At 35.2% G+C, this 17,002-nt stretch overlaps 1 protein-coding gene across 1 annotated transcript in view; it reads right to left on the bottom strand.

The window, feature by feature from the left end:
* Positions 1-17,002, bottom strand: part of LOC121650646 (potassium voltage-gated channel subfamily H member 7-like) — a 65,183-nt gene that overhangs the window by 29,315 nt on the left and 18,866 nt on the right. The window contains exons 4-6 of the mRNA XM_042002235.1: positions 2,764-3,204; positions 1,863-1,883; positions 261-472 (exon numbers count right to left, since the gene is read on the bottom strand). Of these exons, the coding sequence (XP_041858169.1) occupies positions 261-472; positions 1,863-1,883; positions 2,764-3,204 (674 nt within the window). The remainder of the gene's footprint in view (positions 1-260; positions 473-1,862; positions 1,884-2,763; positions 3,205-17,002) is intronic.

Below are 17,002 nucleotides of genomic sequence, written 5' to 3'. Positions count from 1 at the left end.
AGGAGCAATGAACACACTAACAAACACATGCAGATACTCCTGGATATATTATTGAGATTGATGCAGTGATAAAAGCATGATCCCTTTGCCAGCTTTCCCCATACAAACACTGCCAATTTGTGCTCTTTGAAATACAGAACCAAGGATTATTAGTAATCAGTCTCCAGTTGAGTTAAAGGTGGCTGAGGAAATTGGCACTTTGCCACAGTATAGCCCATAATATACTATAATATCAAACAAAGATGAACTTTGTGACTCACCTGTGTAACCTTTTCTGTGACATTGTGAGTTCTGTCTTTGACCTTTGGTGCTATGATGGTTTTCTCAGATGTTGGGGGAGAATGAGTCTTGTTATCGGTCCTGTCTGAGAAGTTGAGTGCAATCAGAGGGATCTTGTTGATGGTACTATACTTGTTGATGTTTGAATCAGAGGTAGAGCCAAGCAGACTTGACTTCACATGGTTAAAAGGGCCTGGTGGTCCAGAACAAATAGCACTGATGTTAGTACCCTGCTCAACTTATCTTAATTAACATAATCAATCTAAGGAGCAATATCAGAACAGCATGGCAATGTTTGCTAATAAATAAATAAATCTTTGTTGAGAAAAACTTAATCTGTTGCCATATGTTAATGTTTTCATAACATAATGAAGAGTCACTTTCAGTTTTGCAAGCATGGACTTAACTCAGATTAAAGAAAATGGCGATTTTAAACCTTATCTCCATCATTTGGTCATTAAAGTGACATAACAGTAAGACATAGAGATCTCTGTGCTGTAGATTTATTTATAGCATGCAATAGTAGCAGATTTTCATACTAACATGGAACCACTGACTAATGTGGTCTGGCATCGGTGGATAGTGCTGGAACTACAGGACGTTTACAGGACAGCTTTTTTTCAGCAAATAAAAACTACAGCTTTGCTGACTTGTGCTGTAGGTAACAGTCTTTGATTGCAAACTGCTAAAATTACATCCTTAGAGGAAGTTGTCATTTATCTAAACCATGCTCAATTTCCATTTTTACTTGCTATTCTGTTTACACTAGTGACACATGCATCAACACAAGTGTAATATGTTAAAACAGGATGGTGGATGGGAGGAGGAGGCATATCTTTCATGCAAGGCAACCATACAGTCAGCTAAGTTGTTCAGGGTTTCAATAGGCAGTTGACAAGAGCTATTTTGGTGTCAAATGCTACAAGAAAACAATCATGCAAGTTAATTTAACAGCAATTTTTCCATTATGACAACAAATATGATGTACATATGATCCTGATATGACCCTGTGATAAAATGATGACAATGATCAAACTATGCAATTTTTTTTCTTCTAACAGCCCAATTTCACTTTAGTGGCATCATACAGTATACCAAAGTTTTGTCCCTTGTGTCATCCCTGTCTAAACAAGCACCCAGTAGTTTGCTATATGTTCCTACAACTAAGCAGAACACTGTTCTGCCCAAACTCAACCAAATATTTTACTATCTAAAAATAACCAGCTGGTTTTGATCATGACCTCCACCCCACAGCCACCCTTTGCTGTTGTATTTTTTAAGTTAATACTCTAAAATGACTAAATCAATGTCTCAAAACCTAACATTTTCTTGAGACAACTCTCTGTGCCAGATTCTGTTGCTAATCAACACCCCTTGCATTTAGATTACACAGGCTTCAACAAAACTGCAGTATTTGATGCCCTGGGAATGAGATTGGCCTGCTCACTTAAGTGTAATAAGCTCACTCAAGCTATCCAATATAAGTGAATCTCTGAGGAGCATTAAAGCTCATTGCATTGTTTGAAAGTCATGCTTCAGAGCAGCACAGAGCAATAGCATCGTAGGCAGAAATTCAAGATTACCTCTGACATGGCTACCATTGTCTAAAGGCAGCAATCAGTGCATAATGGACACACAGAAGAAAAATGTTTATACATGTATGAACATTTATAAGTATGTTATGAAAGAGTTAGATAAAAGACAGAAGACTAAACCTGTCTATTATTTTATATTAAGATATACTATATAGTGGTCAGCTTTGTCTTATCATTACTTATTACCCTGGTTCATTTAGACAAAGCCTGTCATCTTGGCCAATATAGAAATGCTTCTAGATTTAACATACTGCTGAATGGTACTGGTATCATTGCATCTAGTGAGTCCCACAAGTTTTCAACATATCTGAATTTCGAATGTGTTTATCTGAAGTCATTTTAAATATAATCTGGAAAGGTTTTAGCTTAATAGTGGATTATATTTATCCAGTTGTCAATCATTCACACCAAACATTGGTTTATAAATTTTCATTGACTGTGCAGAAAAGAAAGAAACAGCCCCTAGTGTTATCAAGCAATGGTTTGTGGACAAGGAGTAGCCTTGACAGGGAATATGGGGGCACTATACGCACTTCAGTGCTTAATCATCTAATTTCTAAAGTAGACCATCATTTACAAAATAAGCATATGCTGAGTTGTACTGCAGAAGAGCAGAAAATAGCAACTGAGGCTAAAACCATAAAATTATTTAGAAGATACTAACAGCAAGTTAGAAATAGGTTCATGTTCTAAAAGGGCTAAATATAATCAGAGTTCTTTTTTTTTATAAAACAGACTTCGTGTTTGGTAGAACTATGTTAGACATTTACTGATTTATTGTCATGCATAGTTTTAATAATCTATTAACTTCTCTACTCAAATGTCTGCAGGTCAATTTTCTAATTAGCTAAATTTATCTTTCCACATGGAGCATTGCTATAGTGCATACCTTCACTTGTATGACGATCCCTGAATATGCTTTTGGAATTAGAGCTATAGCCCTCAATTTCATGGATGGACGAGGCTCTCCTCATGCTGCTGGTGCTGCCTCTGGGGAAGGTGTTTGACAGAGAGGTAGAGGACTGGTGTATATCTGTCTGGTACAGCTTCTCCCAAGGGAGCTTAAGGGATGAATGGTCAAGGGGTTCAGGGCCGATGCTGGCCTTGGAAGAGTGGTGACTTGAGCCTATGAGGGCACGTGTATCATTGGCCTCAGCGGGACTGCAAATACTCTTGGTGGGTGATGGGAAGCTCTCCAGGGGCACCGAGTCCTCATCCTCTTTGGGAGAGTCCACCATCACAGCATCTGGGTCCTCTTGCGGAAGAGATTGCTTGTTGGTATTCATTAGGCTCAAAGCAGCCTGGCGGAAGCGGAAGAATCTACTTCTCCCTAAAAATTGAAAACAAACACTTTTAATATTATTTTCATGCACAGTCTGATATATTACAATTTTCTTCCCAAAAACATTTAGTCATGTTCTTATGATGAGAATAAATTCATGGTTGATTGGGAGCTTTCATTAAGCTTATACAACATGAAAAAGACGAACCACCTTTAGTTTAAGGTCTGTCATGAAGACGAGATGACATACTAATATCACAGAATTTCTTAACAGTATGTTAGTAGATTTTCTGGTTCTGTTTGTTAAGTCTTTATTTTGGTGTTGTGTTTGTTATTATTTTTTAAAGCTCCTGCTTCCATGTTTAGTTAGCCTTTATCTGTTTCTCAGTTGTTAATGCCCCAGCTTGCGTCCCCATCTTCATTGTTTCCACCTGTGCCGTGTCAGCCCCCGTATGTGTGTATATATGGTCGTGTCCCTCCCTCTCGCTTTGTTAGTTTGTCATTGTACCTTCTCTGTTCACCCATTCTGCTCCTTGTTTTTCCTTTTGTCAACACTTCACCTGTTTTCCTGTTTTATTATTTTTAATTCCGGATTTGGATGTTGTTTTCCTGGACTCTTCAGCTGCCTTTAGTTGGAATTTTGTTACAGCTTGTGGTTTTCTGTTCATCGGTAAGCTTTGGGTTTAAGTTTTTTGTTCCTTTCACTTGCAAAATGAGATTCGCGTTATTTTCCTGACTGTACAACATCTTTTTCTTGCATGTGCAGCCCAAACTGTCCAGACTATGTAACAGTTATTTTCATCCATAGCACAAATAATGTAGCAAGAAGTGCAAATGCTCGAACAATTCTGCTATTAATTATGAAGGTAACTAATTTGGGCCTTTTGTCTGAAAGAGACCATGTGAGCATTTGTTAAATTAATATTTTATAGAATCTATGTTGTTGTTTTTTTTCTACAGGTAAGCAGGGCACAGAGTAGCAATGAGCTCTGGTATTCTTTTGTTTTAAAAGATTTAGTTTGACTACATTGAACAGATCTTTTTTCATGCTTGTACACACAATAAAAAAACCAGAAAAAATAGATCTCATGGATTCAACATTAGGAGGATAAATATTTTTGTACATATCCACATTACAAAAAAAAGTAACAAATGAACATGACATTTTGTGGGAGAGTAAAAGTAATGACTCATAAACAATACAGAGTGAAAGAGAGCCCTGCCTCATCCATCCTTCATTACTCTCCTTACATAACACCACCACCATCTGTTTCCATTGCCTGGCAAAATGTGCTGATATTACAACTGCAGCTGCTTATAATAGAGGCATGACACTCAACTATTTTCCTGGAGATGGACCTAATTATAATATGAGCCAGGAGATATGACCACCCTTGCTGTCTCCTTTCTACTTTAAGACCTTGCCACACTATAAAATCCTCATGACTATTTCTGAACCCGAATGATTCTGCAACACCTACAATATTTAACTCTTTTTTATGAGTTAAATATTAACACAGTTTTGTTTGTCTTTTCTCACTCCCATGTACTTGTCTCTGCTGGCATTCACATTCATTTTCTATTATTTATTTATTTCTTTTACTTGTTTTTGCTTACAGAATTTCACACTTTTCTCAGACTTGCATTCATATAAACATCACTGAAGCTACTTACAGGCACTCTATAATTTGCATTTATTCCTTTATTAGTTTAATTTATTACAATAAATGTGGTAATTCATTAATTGGTTCCGTGTCCATTTTTTATATTGATGTGGTCTGGGAGCTGCATGATGATGTACTTTTAGCCATAGCAGCATGTCTCTATGGAAATTAATCCTGAACAAAAAAAAAAAAAAAAATCTGCTAATATTTGGCTTCAGTCCAGTCTTGTATCTGTGCTACAAGAAGTTGTTTTTGGCATTAACTATAATTTTAGTCAGTCAGTTTCTTATTATTTACACAAATATGTAAGTTAAAAAATATAAGAAAAATAATATACCCTTTCAATTACGGCATAGTTAGTTGAAAATGTAAGAAAAGCACTTGAAATATGTAAAAACAGTTATCTAAGAGTCTGGATTAATACTATAGTGACATATAGTATAAGTGCTAACATAGCTATATTTTTATTTTTAACTAGTATTTAACACTAGAATAAACCAATGATTATAATTCTGCTGCTGTCCACACAGTTTCCAACTCAATACACAATTGTGTCAGCTTGTCAGTTTGGTATAAAACCAGCCTGATTATAATTTATTAATTTGATCAGTTAGGCAAATGGAAGTAATGGAAACATCTGAAACATGTGAGGTAGTGAATAAGGATTAGAAAGTGCTATTAACATTGTACAAATCCAACCAAAACAGATTTTTCAGGAAGCTGTAAACAAACTATTTTTTGCCATAATGACAGAGGTATAGAACAATATCACCTTCTGGCTACAGTCCAATACAGTGTTGTTTAAGAATGATTAGATCTGCCAATATTTTCTCTCATTAAATACAACTTAACCTGTTGGGTTTCTTCTCACAGAAAGATGAAAAGGGCTCCGATTTTAGTCATTTACTGCCAACCAAGTCATAAATATTTTTTTTCAGAGCTTTGAACCTTCTTATGCATGGCATCCACTACAGTGGAGACCTATTTAAATTAAATGGACCTTAGTGACCACTCTATCACTTCGCTGGAAAGATAGATTCTAGGCAATATGGGTCTGAAGTTGATTTCACCCACAGGGCATAACCAACCGCCTAGTTGAATGGACAAGTCCCCACCAACTCTTGGTAAATGACTATAGTGTATATAGGAAAAAAAAATGATACAGCTATATAGACTAGAATATATATATATATATATATATATATATATATTACTGTATATGAAAATATGGCAGTGTTTTTAATCATGCATCCGTGTAAAGATTTGGATGTTATAAATTCATCCTACTATAACTTTATAAATATCCCAAGTCTTAAAGGGATTCATATCTTATTGGGATTTTAAGCAATTTTTTACAGGTCTCTCTAAGAAGTCTAAAAGACAGTCACTATTGACTAAGTCTTCACTAAAACCAGAAAAAGGTCATTCCAATACCTAGATTTTAGCACTGGTTTCCTGTCAGTGTGCTGATTTTAAACGTCTAGTGGTTCCTGTCAGTTTGCATGTGACATGTTTGCTTACTTTTCCACAGAGTCAAAACAAAGCACAGAGAAATAGCATCTATTTCATATCTGCGAAAACATGCCAGAGAAACTAATTTCTGTTCCAACTCTCAGTTCTGTGAAGCATATTCATCTTGCACTTGCACTGTCATTTTATTGTAATCTAATTTTAAATTTAGAAAAAGTATGTAGCATCTTATTATGGCCTTCTTTATACCATATATTTAATTTTACAGTTTAGAAATACGTCTTTTTTATCTTTAAATTTCTTTGCATCTAGATGCCCCTTTCCTGTCATTAAGAGACTTTGTTCATGTGCAAGCTTTTTGGTTTGCTGCAGAGTAAGTAGGAAAATGTAATGTTACTATTTCTGGCAGAATGCTGGAACAAATAAAGGAAGCTCTTTCTGTAGCAAAGTTAACACTGAAACACTGAGATCAGCAAAAGCAAGACAAATTACATTTGGACTGACTATTTAGGGAATCACATTCACACTTCACTGCACCATATATGTCAGCATGTTTCTGACATGAACTGTTAGCCAAAAACTGATGACACTTGTCTTTTTCTGTCTCAATCTGAGTTACTTGCTTGTATTAAAGTGTCTTAGTTTAAGACTGTATGAATCTCATTAAATGCCTAAAGGTGACTGGGAGTTTATAATGGAGGAACTGTAGCTTCTGAACACTGAGAATTTTTCTATATTTTTTATTTAATGACCTAAAATGTCCAATTTTCACACATCCTTAATATAAATAAAAACAACTCTATTAACTCAAATGGGGCAAAAAAATGTATTTTTTAATACTGAGGAAAACAATACTTTACATATCGGAGAGTTACTAAGGTATGTGACCCTTTGCTTTCAGCATCTGCTGCCACTCTTGGTTGTTTGTCAGCACCACACACCAGCTTGGAGGCGTTTGAGTCCATTTAGATCTTGTGAAACAGCTTTAACTTTGGGCATTTTGGGGAATTTGTTGGTGAATTTCCTCACATGAATACTTTACATTTGATCATGTCACATAATTATGTTCTTTTATTTAATTTATAAAAATTTTATTTGATTCTTTACTAAATGAAACAATACAAATCTTAAATTAAATCTTAAATCTTAAATCTTAAACACTTGAATGGATAGGAGCAGAAACATCATACACACTCTGCCCTTCTCACACTAATAATTAACTAAACCAAGCATATAACACAATTTAACATAACACAGCTGCAGGACAACATGCCACCTATTTTCCACAAAAACTTAATTTATTACACTTCATTTACTATGTTCACATCATCACGGAGCAAACAAATGAACCTTTTTCATCATATTTTTGTATCATAGTGTCTTTAATAATATTTAAACACAACATCTGATTTAGCTTCTTTAGTCGCTTTATCTATATTGTTCCATAAACTAGCTCCATACACAGAAACACATCACTCCAGCACTTTTGTTCTTGGTTTTATAAATATCTTATTTTAAATTAAAATTCATTTGTCTTTTTAATTTTTTTAAAATGTTTCTTTAGAACTTCAGAAAAAAATTGGGAAAGTTACTGCACATCACTCTTCTTCTAATAAAATAGTTCGATATTATCATAGAGTAACGGAAAAAATCACAGAGATTATGGTATTCAGTTTTATTCACAACTATGTGGTTATCCCCATAGGGACCAATGGTTCTGCTCAGGTTTCCTGGACGCTCAACTGTTTTGTTGTTTCACAGGTTTTTGTGTTGCTTTGTTTTTTTTTTTTTAACAAGATATTGCTACAATAGATGCTCTTAAAACCCTACAAAAGAAGCTTATCAGCAGCTCACAGCACAGTCTTGACATCTCTGCAGAGGTGGTTTCAAACTAATTCACATAATTCATGCATAACTGTCATGTGATCCTGACAACTCATGTAGCATTAATATTTCTCATGTGACTCTCAAGTCAAAAGAGGCTTAGCTAGCAGAGACTGCCTAAGAGCCTAAATAAATGGTCTTTTATCTCTTTACCTTGACGATGGGGAATGTGTGGAAAAAACAGACAGATTTCCTAAAATGTTAAAGCAAATAAAATATGTAGAAATTAATGCTAAAATCTATATTCCGTCCTGGATTCTTTTCTGTTGGGCCATGATGGATCATATTCCTTTAGCTCTGGGTATGTTGCTGCTTCACGAGAAGAAGCATCTCAAGGTCATCATCAGTGAGTGTAACATATAAAGCATGAGGTTGTAAGGTACAATAATGCAGCATTAACAGCTATTTAACTAAGCAGGAATTCATATGTTTGATGTTCCAATACTCATTTGTGTTCGTGACTTGGAGAAATTTTTCCATAGGATGAGACTGTTGCTCCTTGGCAGGGTGTTGGAATAAGGCGAGGAGTTTTAACATCAAAAGCTTAGAACAGAAATGCTGCTCGTTTTTGTTGAAGCTGCCAGCTAAGAGGGGTTTTTATTTGAAAGTACCAACTAGCTTTAAGGAAATCCCTGATAAAGCAGCAAGCGTCAGATGTGTGTGTATGTGTGTGTGAAGATGGATGAGTTGTTTACCAGTGGGATGAACTGATGAAGCTCTCCAAAATCAAGATAATCAGTAAAATGACACACCAAATCCCAAATGAGTTGAAAAAGCAGTGAAAAGTAGGAGCAAGGCAGAGAGAAAAACAGTGGAAATTCAAATAATCTTTTCCAACCATTCTGATGGGAAACGTGAGATTGCTACCTTACAAAATGGATTTAAAAAGAATACAGTGAATGCAGTATTACTGTACGACATGCTGCATAAACACATTTCGAACTCTAATGTGTCTGTACACTGCTTTAATACTATGCCAGCAGACCATGATAAGAAAATCAATAGAAAGCTAAAGGGAGGCGGAAATGCCGTGGTTTTTTAAGCATCGTTGGTGCCACCCTGGACATCCTGGTCACTGTAAAGGTCAAGATCTGCACGAGCAACATCAAACTGTTGGTTTTTGTTCATATTATTTACCCATAGAGTTTACCTGTGTTATTCTGGTAGCAGTTTATATCATACCTAAAGGCCATTTTTTACTGCATGAGTGCCACATTCCAGCTGGGCCGCGGCCTCTGCAGCTATTCGCAGCCATTTTAGTCAATTGTTTGGTTGACACCGTGTGTACCGCAGTGCGTGTCACTTACTCACAGAGTCTGTTTTTGAAGGATCACGCGTCCAGGAAATCAGACACGGGAGCAGTGTAAAAGCTTCAGGTAATTTTTCAAAATAAAAGCCCTTTTTGCCCTTTTTGCATTGGCTGAATTATGTAAACATTACGTCATTAACCTGTCATGGAGCCTCATTGTTTTTTTGTTGTTGTTTTTTCATCATGGACGACAAGACGTTTATCCTGCGATTTTGTGATTTCACGGATCCAGCAATGCAGACTGCACTCATGGGTGCTCCACATCTGACACGCTCCTGGTGTGAATTGACCTGCTGCAAAGGTTGGAATGAAACTGCTCTGCAGCCCCAATGCAGCACACATGGACCCGGTGGAAATTGGGATTAATACTCCTGCAGACACAGCCTGTGATGTTATATGCTCTGTCGTCGCTAGGTTACAAACACATATCCTAACGCAGTCATTGCGATATCTGGAGGCTTCATTGTCTCTCTCTCTCTAAAATATTACAAAAATTCCAACAATTTGTCAGCTGCTCCACCGGAGAAAATAAGATGTTTGACTTTTTTATGCAGATGTTAAAAATGCATACAGCTTCTCTGCCCTTCCTCCTTTAGGAAGATCAGTCTGATGGAGGTCTACACAAAGCTAATGAGCCGAACATGAACCTATCATCATCATTTTTATACAGATGTATGTGGATGATATCATTCTGTGCACCTCTAGTCCATCCTTAAACACTGTTCTGACTTCATTACACACACTTCATTACACACACAGTTACACATACACAGTGTACACATACACAGTGTATACAATATCAATTGTCACTTTATTAAATTTGGTGATATTATCCATAGAACTGCTGCTAAGAGTCTCCTCATTCAGCTGGACGTTATCTACCACGCTGTCATCTGCTTTGTTACTCGCGCTCCCTTCAGCATGCATCACTGTGATTTGTATTCTCGTGTCAACTGGCCATCACTTCACTCCTAGAGGCTGATTTATTGGTATCAGTTTATTTATAAAACCTTAATCGGCAAAACCCCTGCTTACCTCCGCTCTTTACTCATTATACATAACAGTGATCCCAAGTTACGCTCCACTAACCACATTAACTTAGTTATCTCAAAAGCCTGCACAGCCTTTGGCCATTTCACATTCCAATTTGCAGCTTCTAATGACAGGAACCATTTACAACAGAATCTAAAACTTGGCTCATTCATTCTATTTTTGTTCTTTTACAAACAAATTGTAAAAAACTGCGATCGTGGAAAAGTGGTAGAAAATGGATGGATGGATGTCTGTGATCACTGCTCCTATTATTAACTGCTCCATAATGTTTGGAACTGGTGCTTTAATGATGTTTTTATAATTTTATAATACAGTGTAAATTGTATTTAATATTTTGTAATTTGACTCACTGCATTTTGTAAGATCAAGCACAAGTTTTATTGTTGCCTATGGCCCAGACCATCATTGTAAATGAGAATTGGTTCTCAAAAGACTTATCTTGTTAATTAATTAAATTTATTAATTAATTATGTGAAATACATTTTGTATTAATAATTTGATTGTGTTTGACAATGAGTATTTCAATTATATTACAACCCTGGTAGCCAAAAGGCAAGATTGGAAGTAAAGTTTATCTTCACAGCTTTCCTACCATTAAAAAAAAGGACGCGGGCGGTTCCATAAAGACCCATGGCTGTTTGCTCTTGCAACATGTCCTCTTTTGGATTTGATCATTTAAGCTAACAGAAAAGAACTCCAGGTATTATTTGTTAAACACAAGTCAGCAAAATTTCAGGTAATGAATGCAAGCTGGACATTCTTGGACCACCAAGAGATCTGATGTGACTCCAGACAACCAATGAGTGACCACCAGAAATATTTTTCACTCAAAACAAAACAAAACAAAAAAAAACGCATTATCTATTGAACAGCATCAAAATTTCAAATGAAAATACACCAGCAACCTGTGGGAATATGCTGAAAAAGGCTTTTGTTTCTTTTCAGGATATCATTTCAGATTGGATCAGGACGCAGGTTCACACCAAATGAAAGACGCTCTTGTAATGAATTTTGGTAGGACGAAGTGTCCAGCAAGAAATGACACACCAAAAACTGCTTTAGGAATTTTATTTATCAAATTTCATAGTTGGGTTTTAAACAGACGACCAGAGGATTAGCTCTTCCTGAACACTCCTCACCCACAAACTGGTGGAGCCTTTCAGAAGCCATCAACTTAAAACAAACTGCATCTTATCACCTAAGGAATCTGCTATGCTCTGAGATATATTGGAGGTCGCAAACGAACTGGGAGATTCTCAGACCCCCTCTTAACATTAGATCCGCATTTCACCAAATGGGTTGACAGTGATGTTTGCCAGAACACTCCGTGCATTCCTGGTCCTACAGTCTTTTAAAAACGGGTCTCAACTATTATTTCAGAGGTGCTTTAAAACACTGTAAAAATGTGTTTTATGTTAATCTGATTAGGTTCATGCTGTTTTATATTCTTCTGAATGTGAGCTAATATTAATCTTTTGAATCAGACCTTTCTTTTGATATGATTAATTAAGTTCTCAGATCAATCAAGATTAAATTGGAAAATTAGATTCTACCTAAAATTACATTGCAGTCTGTGGATGAGATCTGATGAAGATCTGCACATTAGATATAAGAAAAGACAGACATCTTACTTTGCTATTTACCTACTTTTATGTGAACATGTTTGTTTCTTATATCAAATTATGTCCAAACAACATGTACCCTTTCTAATGGCGATTAATGTGTAGGAAGCACAGACATGTCAAATCATCACGATTTACATAACATCTAATCAATTTAATTGATGTGTTTATTTAAAGCATTTCTTCCTTTTTTTAAATCATACTTTATAGCTTTGCTTTGTACATTGTTGTTGTTCATCTTATTTTATCCTTTTTCAATAATCATCTTTGCCAAGGTGGAAGTAATGTTTTCGATAGCATTGTTTGTCTGTTTGTTAGCAACATAACTCAAAAGTTATGAACGAATTTTCATAAAATTTTCAGGAAATGTCAGAAATGAAATCAGATGGTGATCCAGATCACCATCTTGATCCAGGATTCTTTACTACTGGGAGACAGGGATTATTTTGACATTACAGCTTCTAAATCAACAGATAATACTGTAACTTTGTAACGATTTAAGGAACACGCATATGCTCCAAATCATTAAACTTACAGTAACCGCGCAGGTTTATTAATAGTGAAGATTTCTGTTTCTATTTCTGTAATCCAAAAAACTCACAAGAGTTCTTTTATTTTTTCAGACCTTTGCAGCTAAAAGAATTTTTTTACTTTTAAATGACTCGTGAATATTTGCTGGTAGTTTTTGCTATTCTCTGTCTGGTGACATCAATCCTTAAGCTGCGTATCTGGGTGAGACATAAAAGAGAGGACGGACAACAGCAGACTCGACATACTGAGCTGACGGCCCACAAAGAGTCACGAACGAACTTCCAGTAGATTGGGAAGCATTGTAGGGATTCCTCCACCTGCCTTTGCTTCCTTTGGATTAAGGAACAACAGAACAACTCATGAGCGAAGAAACCTTAGTCAAACATTAGTGAATTAATCTTCTTTTATTAGTCCTTAATCTAGGCCTCCCCCTTAAACAACCAATCATATTTTCTTTAGTTGGATTTAGATTTAATTTCTTTGTTCTGTTGAAAACCGCAGTTTAATTAATTCATGCTTCATTTTCTCACATTTTAACACTTCTTCACACTACAAATTTTGGGTTGAACATCATATATACATATTTAAGTTTAATGTTTTAAATGTTCATATTGTTATCTTAGGTTATTTGTAGAATAGTTAAATATATCATATTATTTTATTTGGTTGTTGTCTGTGGTTTTCTTGGGTGGTCTGAAGGTCAGTTTAAATGAGAACTACAAGTAGTGTGTGAGACTGATTTATTTGAATTTATATCTAGACTATTGGCTGGCCAAAGATCAAACATTATTGCAGAATGCAGCAAGATCATCAACCCAGAATACATTGCACATATAAATGCATTCCCAGGTCACATTGTGTTCAGACTCCATTAATGTAGACGAATGTGTCTCGGACCACCTCCGAATGTGGCTTGAGTGATCGCATTTGTGTTCTCAGTTGATCCTGAATGAGTTCACATCTCTATTTCATGCTGTTCTCTTGTGACTGGATCACCCAGGGTGCTTCTTAACACCAGATCTAAACAGCCTCTGTAATTTACATTAAAAAAACATCCACATGTTGTGAAAAATTCAGTTCATCTACAACTTACGTTTATCATGAGACACAATTCTAGTGGCGAATACTGGCTGTGTCTTTACAGTTGTCTCAGAAACCTCATTCAGTCTGATTATTATTTGTATTCTAATAAATAATACTTTCTTAAACTTAATGTTAATCCCAGCCATCCAACCGTAATGTAATGGTAACTAAAGTTAAAATATAACCCATCTGAACCATAATAGTGCTGTAAATAATCAACTTTGAATTAAACTTAACAGTCCCAGAACTCTTTAGCTTAATTAATAATTTTTTAATGATTCAGAATCAATTAGGAACTTCAATTCCTAAAATTGTTTTGTCTATTTGGCTAATTTTCCCCGTGTTTTCTGACTTGAGCCCAGATTATTCATTTACCTGCTCACTGCTAAAGTTAACTCTAAGAAGACATCGTTTAATTAATGGAAGAGCAAGAAAATTAGCAGGAAATACAAATACAGTCTGTATTTAATTCAAGCTTTGGGTGCATTTTAAATTTCACATTATTCCACAGCAGAAGAAGCTAGAATCATTTAATATGCAAAATTTAAGAAGTTGAAGTACTTTGGGATAGAGAGAAATTATTAGGGCTTCTCTGTTTATTGCTATTGGTTGATTTGACTTGTTCAGCACTTCTCTGTGGAGACGTAGAGGTAAGACCCTTAACTGCACACAACAATACTTTTGTTGAGCGGAAGAAAAAAAACAAAAAACAGTCACGCATAAATCTCATAAATCATTTATGAAGCTATTGGTTTGGTCTGGTTTATAAACAAACTCAATAATTCATTATTCATGAAAGTGGAAATGCAACCCTTGTGCACAGATGGGATATCAGTGTCTTTTGTTTTGCTTTCCTTTCACACAGATTTGCAAATTACCGGTAATTCTTTCTTCAAAAGACGATCAAGTATGGCTGTGTGTAGGACTTCAGCCATGATAAAGAGAAGATGCTTACTCCCACATCTGCAGCATTTTCATATCAGCATCTAGTATTAGCTTAGCTACCTTGGAGCTACGGTTGGAGTAGAGAACCTACTTATTAATGGAAATTAAAAAATCAATATCATACAAGGCTACTAATTTAAACAGTATTTGTAATTATTTGGTACAACTTTTTAAATGTACTTTTTAAATATAACTGTAAACTCCATAAGCTTATATACAATAGTGTGGCTTCATTAGTTTGAAATTGGTTTTGAATTGAGAATGTATTTTCAGTCGACCCTAAGAAGTTTGTCACCCTAACAATTTGAATAAGATCAACCTCTGTGATACTTCAAGATTCCTACAATTGAAGTGAATTTTTTTCTGATGGCTAATAGCCACTCAAAGACAAATACAATACTAAGGCCATATTGTAAGTGTGATGTGTGCATGTAGTCAAGTTTCTGACTCTTCTAATCTGAAGTCACATCAAATGTTCATCTTTCTCATTTACCCACAGGTTCTCTTGATGAAACACCATCACATGTCATCAACTCAGATTAGCAACTTTAGCAACAGACACGAGGGCAGTTATGCACGCGCAAGCATACAAAAAATAACATGCATACACACAGTTTAATTTCACACACACAATATAGTGCAAGCTGGATGTCAGAGCCTTGGAGGAATTCATACTGAGGGAAGCAGATAACTGAGCTCTGGTCAGAGATGTGCTGAGCGCCTCAAATCCAAGAGAAACTAAGAGGAATGTCTTATTGACATTAAAACCACTTGACAGTAGGGATGGGCGTATCAATACTCTAGAGTCAATACTTTGATATCAGCCAGTAAAAATATTAGATTTGATGCCTTTTTGAGAATCAAGATACCACTTACAAACATGCCATTTGTTTAACTTCTGAGGGTTTTTTACTAAAAAAATAGCATAGTGTGTAGTGTATTTCTTTTATGTCACATGATAATGGTAGCCTATAGGATGTCATGATGCGGCTACTGTTAGTTATGATTAGGTCTTGTTTGATATTTACTGGTTTGATGCAGGTTATTACGCATTATGTTTTATTATATTCATCATATTACTTGTACATATTATATTTTTTTATTTTCCATTTAATAAATGTGAAAAATCTTAAAGTGTAGTTTAATATTCAATTATTTTAAAAATATTTCTTTTATCTTATTTTTGTTTAATTTATTTATCAGTATAATTTCTCATTGTTTTTAAAGCTTTTCTTGCAAATATTGATGTTCTTGAGTTTTATTCATATTACCCTTGCAATAAAGATATTAATGCACACTGTACAATCAAGATTTTCCTTAGAGGGGCAAGAAGTGTCGATATCAGTATCAGTATTCATGAAAAAGTAGTACTAGTAGTATCATATCAACAGAAAAATATTTGGTAATGCCCATCCATATCTGACACCCATTCACATAAAGTTAAATGCTTCTAACCCCCAAAAAACACAAACAAACAAAAAATAAATAAAACAGATACAAATAACTACACATTACCAAGACAATTATGTAACTATTACCACATGCACAAGGTGCTTGTTATTGCTTTACATGTCAACTGTATTGTACTTTCTAACTAAATAATGCACAACTTTTAGAATAACGAGGCAACATGTTTAAAGTTCGAACTTTATGTACATAGTTCTGTCTAGCATGAAGGGATATTTGCTCATTTTGAGTCATGATAAGGCACTTTGTGAAGAAGAAAGAATATCTTTGTTTCACAAAGGATACCTTCTCATACAATGTGTACAGGTTAAAAAAAAAAAAAAAAAAAAAACAAATATATAAAAGCAACAAATTCATATATTAGATGCGGTGTCATGCAGAATCTTTTGGTACAAATTATTAAGAGGCTTTGATGGTGAACTTCTTTTGGTGCCAGATAGATAAATGAAACTCGGATGAATGAGTTGTTTCTATGCACAAATTTGTACAAATTGTAAAGAAAGACTGTGCAGTGAGTGTGTGTGCATTGAATGGTAGCGAAAATCAGCTTCATGCGCATGTGTATATGACTGATATTTATGAGAGGATTGGATGTGTGCACATCTTTATAAATCTGGCAAAAAGATTTCTGCTTTTGTGAGCACACTCTGCTTCAGTCACAAAATTGCACACAGTTTAATGCATTTGGCCCGTGGCGTAGAGAAGCTTATTTGAAAAATTAGGAAAATGAGATGTCAACCAATAAAAATACCCTGGCAACAAAGAAAAATACAGTCCTAAAGCTGTTTCCTTTTTTAGAAACTAGTAAATCAAGGAAA

The sequence above is a fragment of the Melanotaenia boesemani genome, chromosome 12 (genome assembly GCF_017639745.1).
Source record: "Melanotaenia boesemani isolate fMelBoe1 chromosome 12, fMelBoe1.pri, whole genome shotgun sequence".
Lineage (NCBI taxonomy): Eukaryota > Metazoa > Chordata > Actinopteri > Atheriniformes > Melanotaeniidae > Melanotaenia > Melanotaenia boesemani.
The sequence above is the reverse complement of the archived record's forward strand: the minus strand, read 5'-3'. Positions and strand labels throughout refer to the sequence as shown.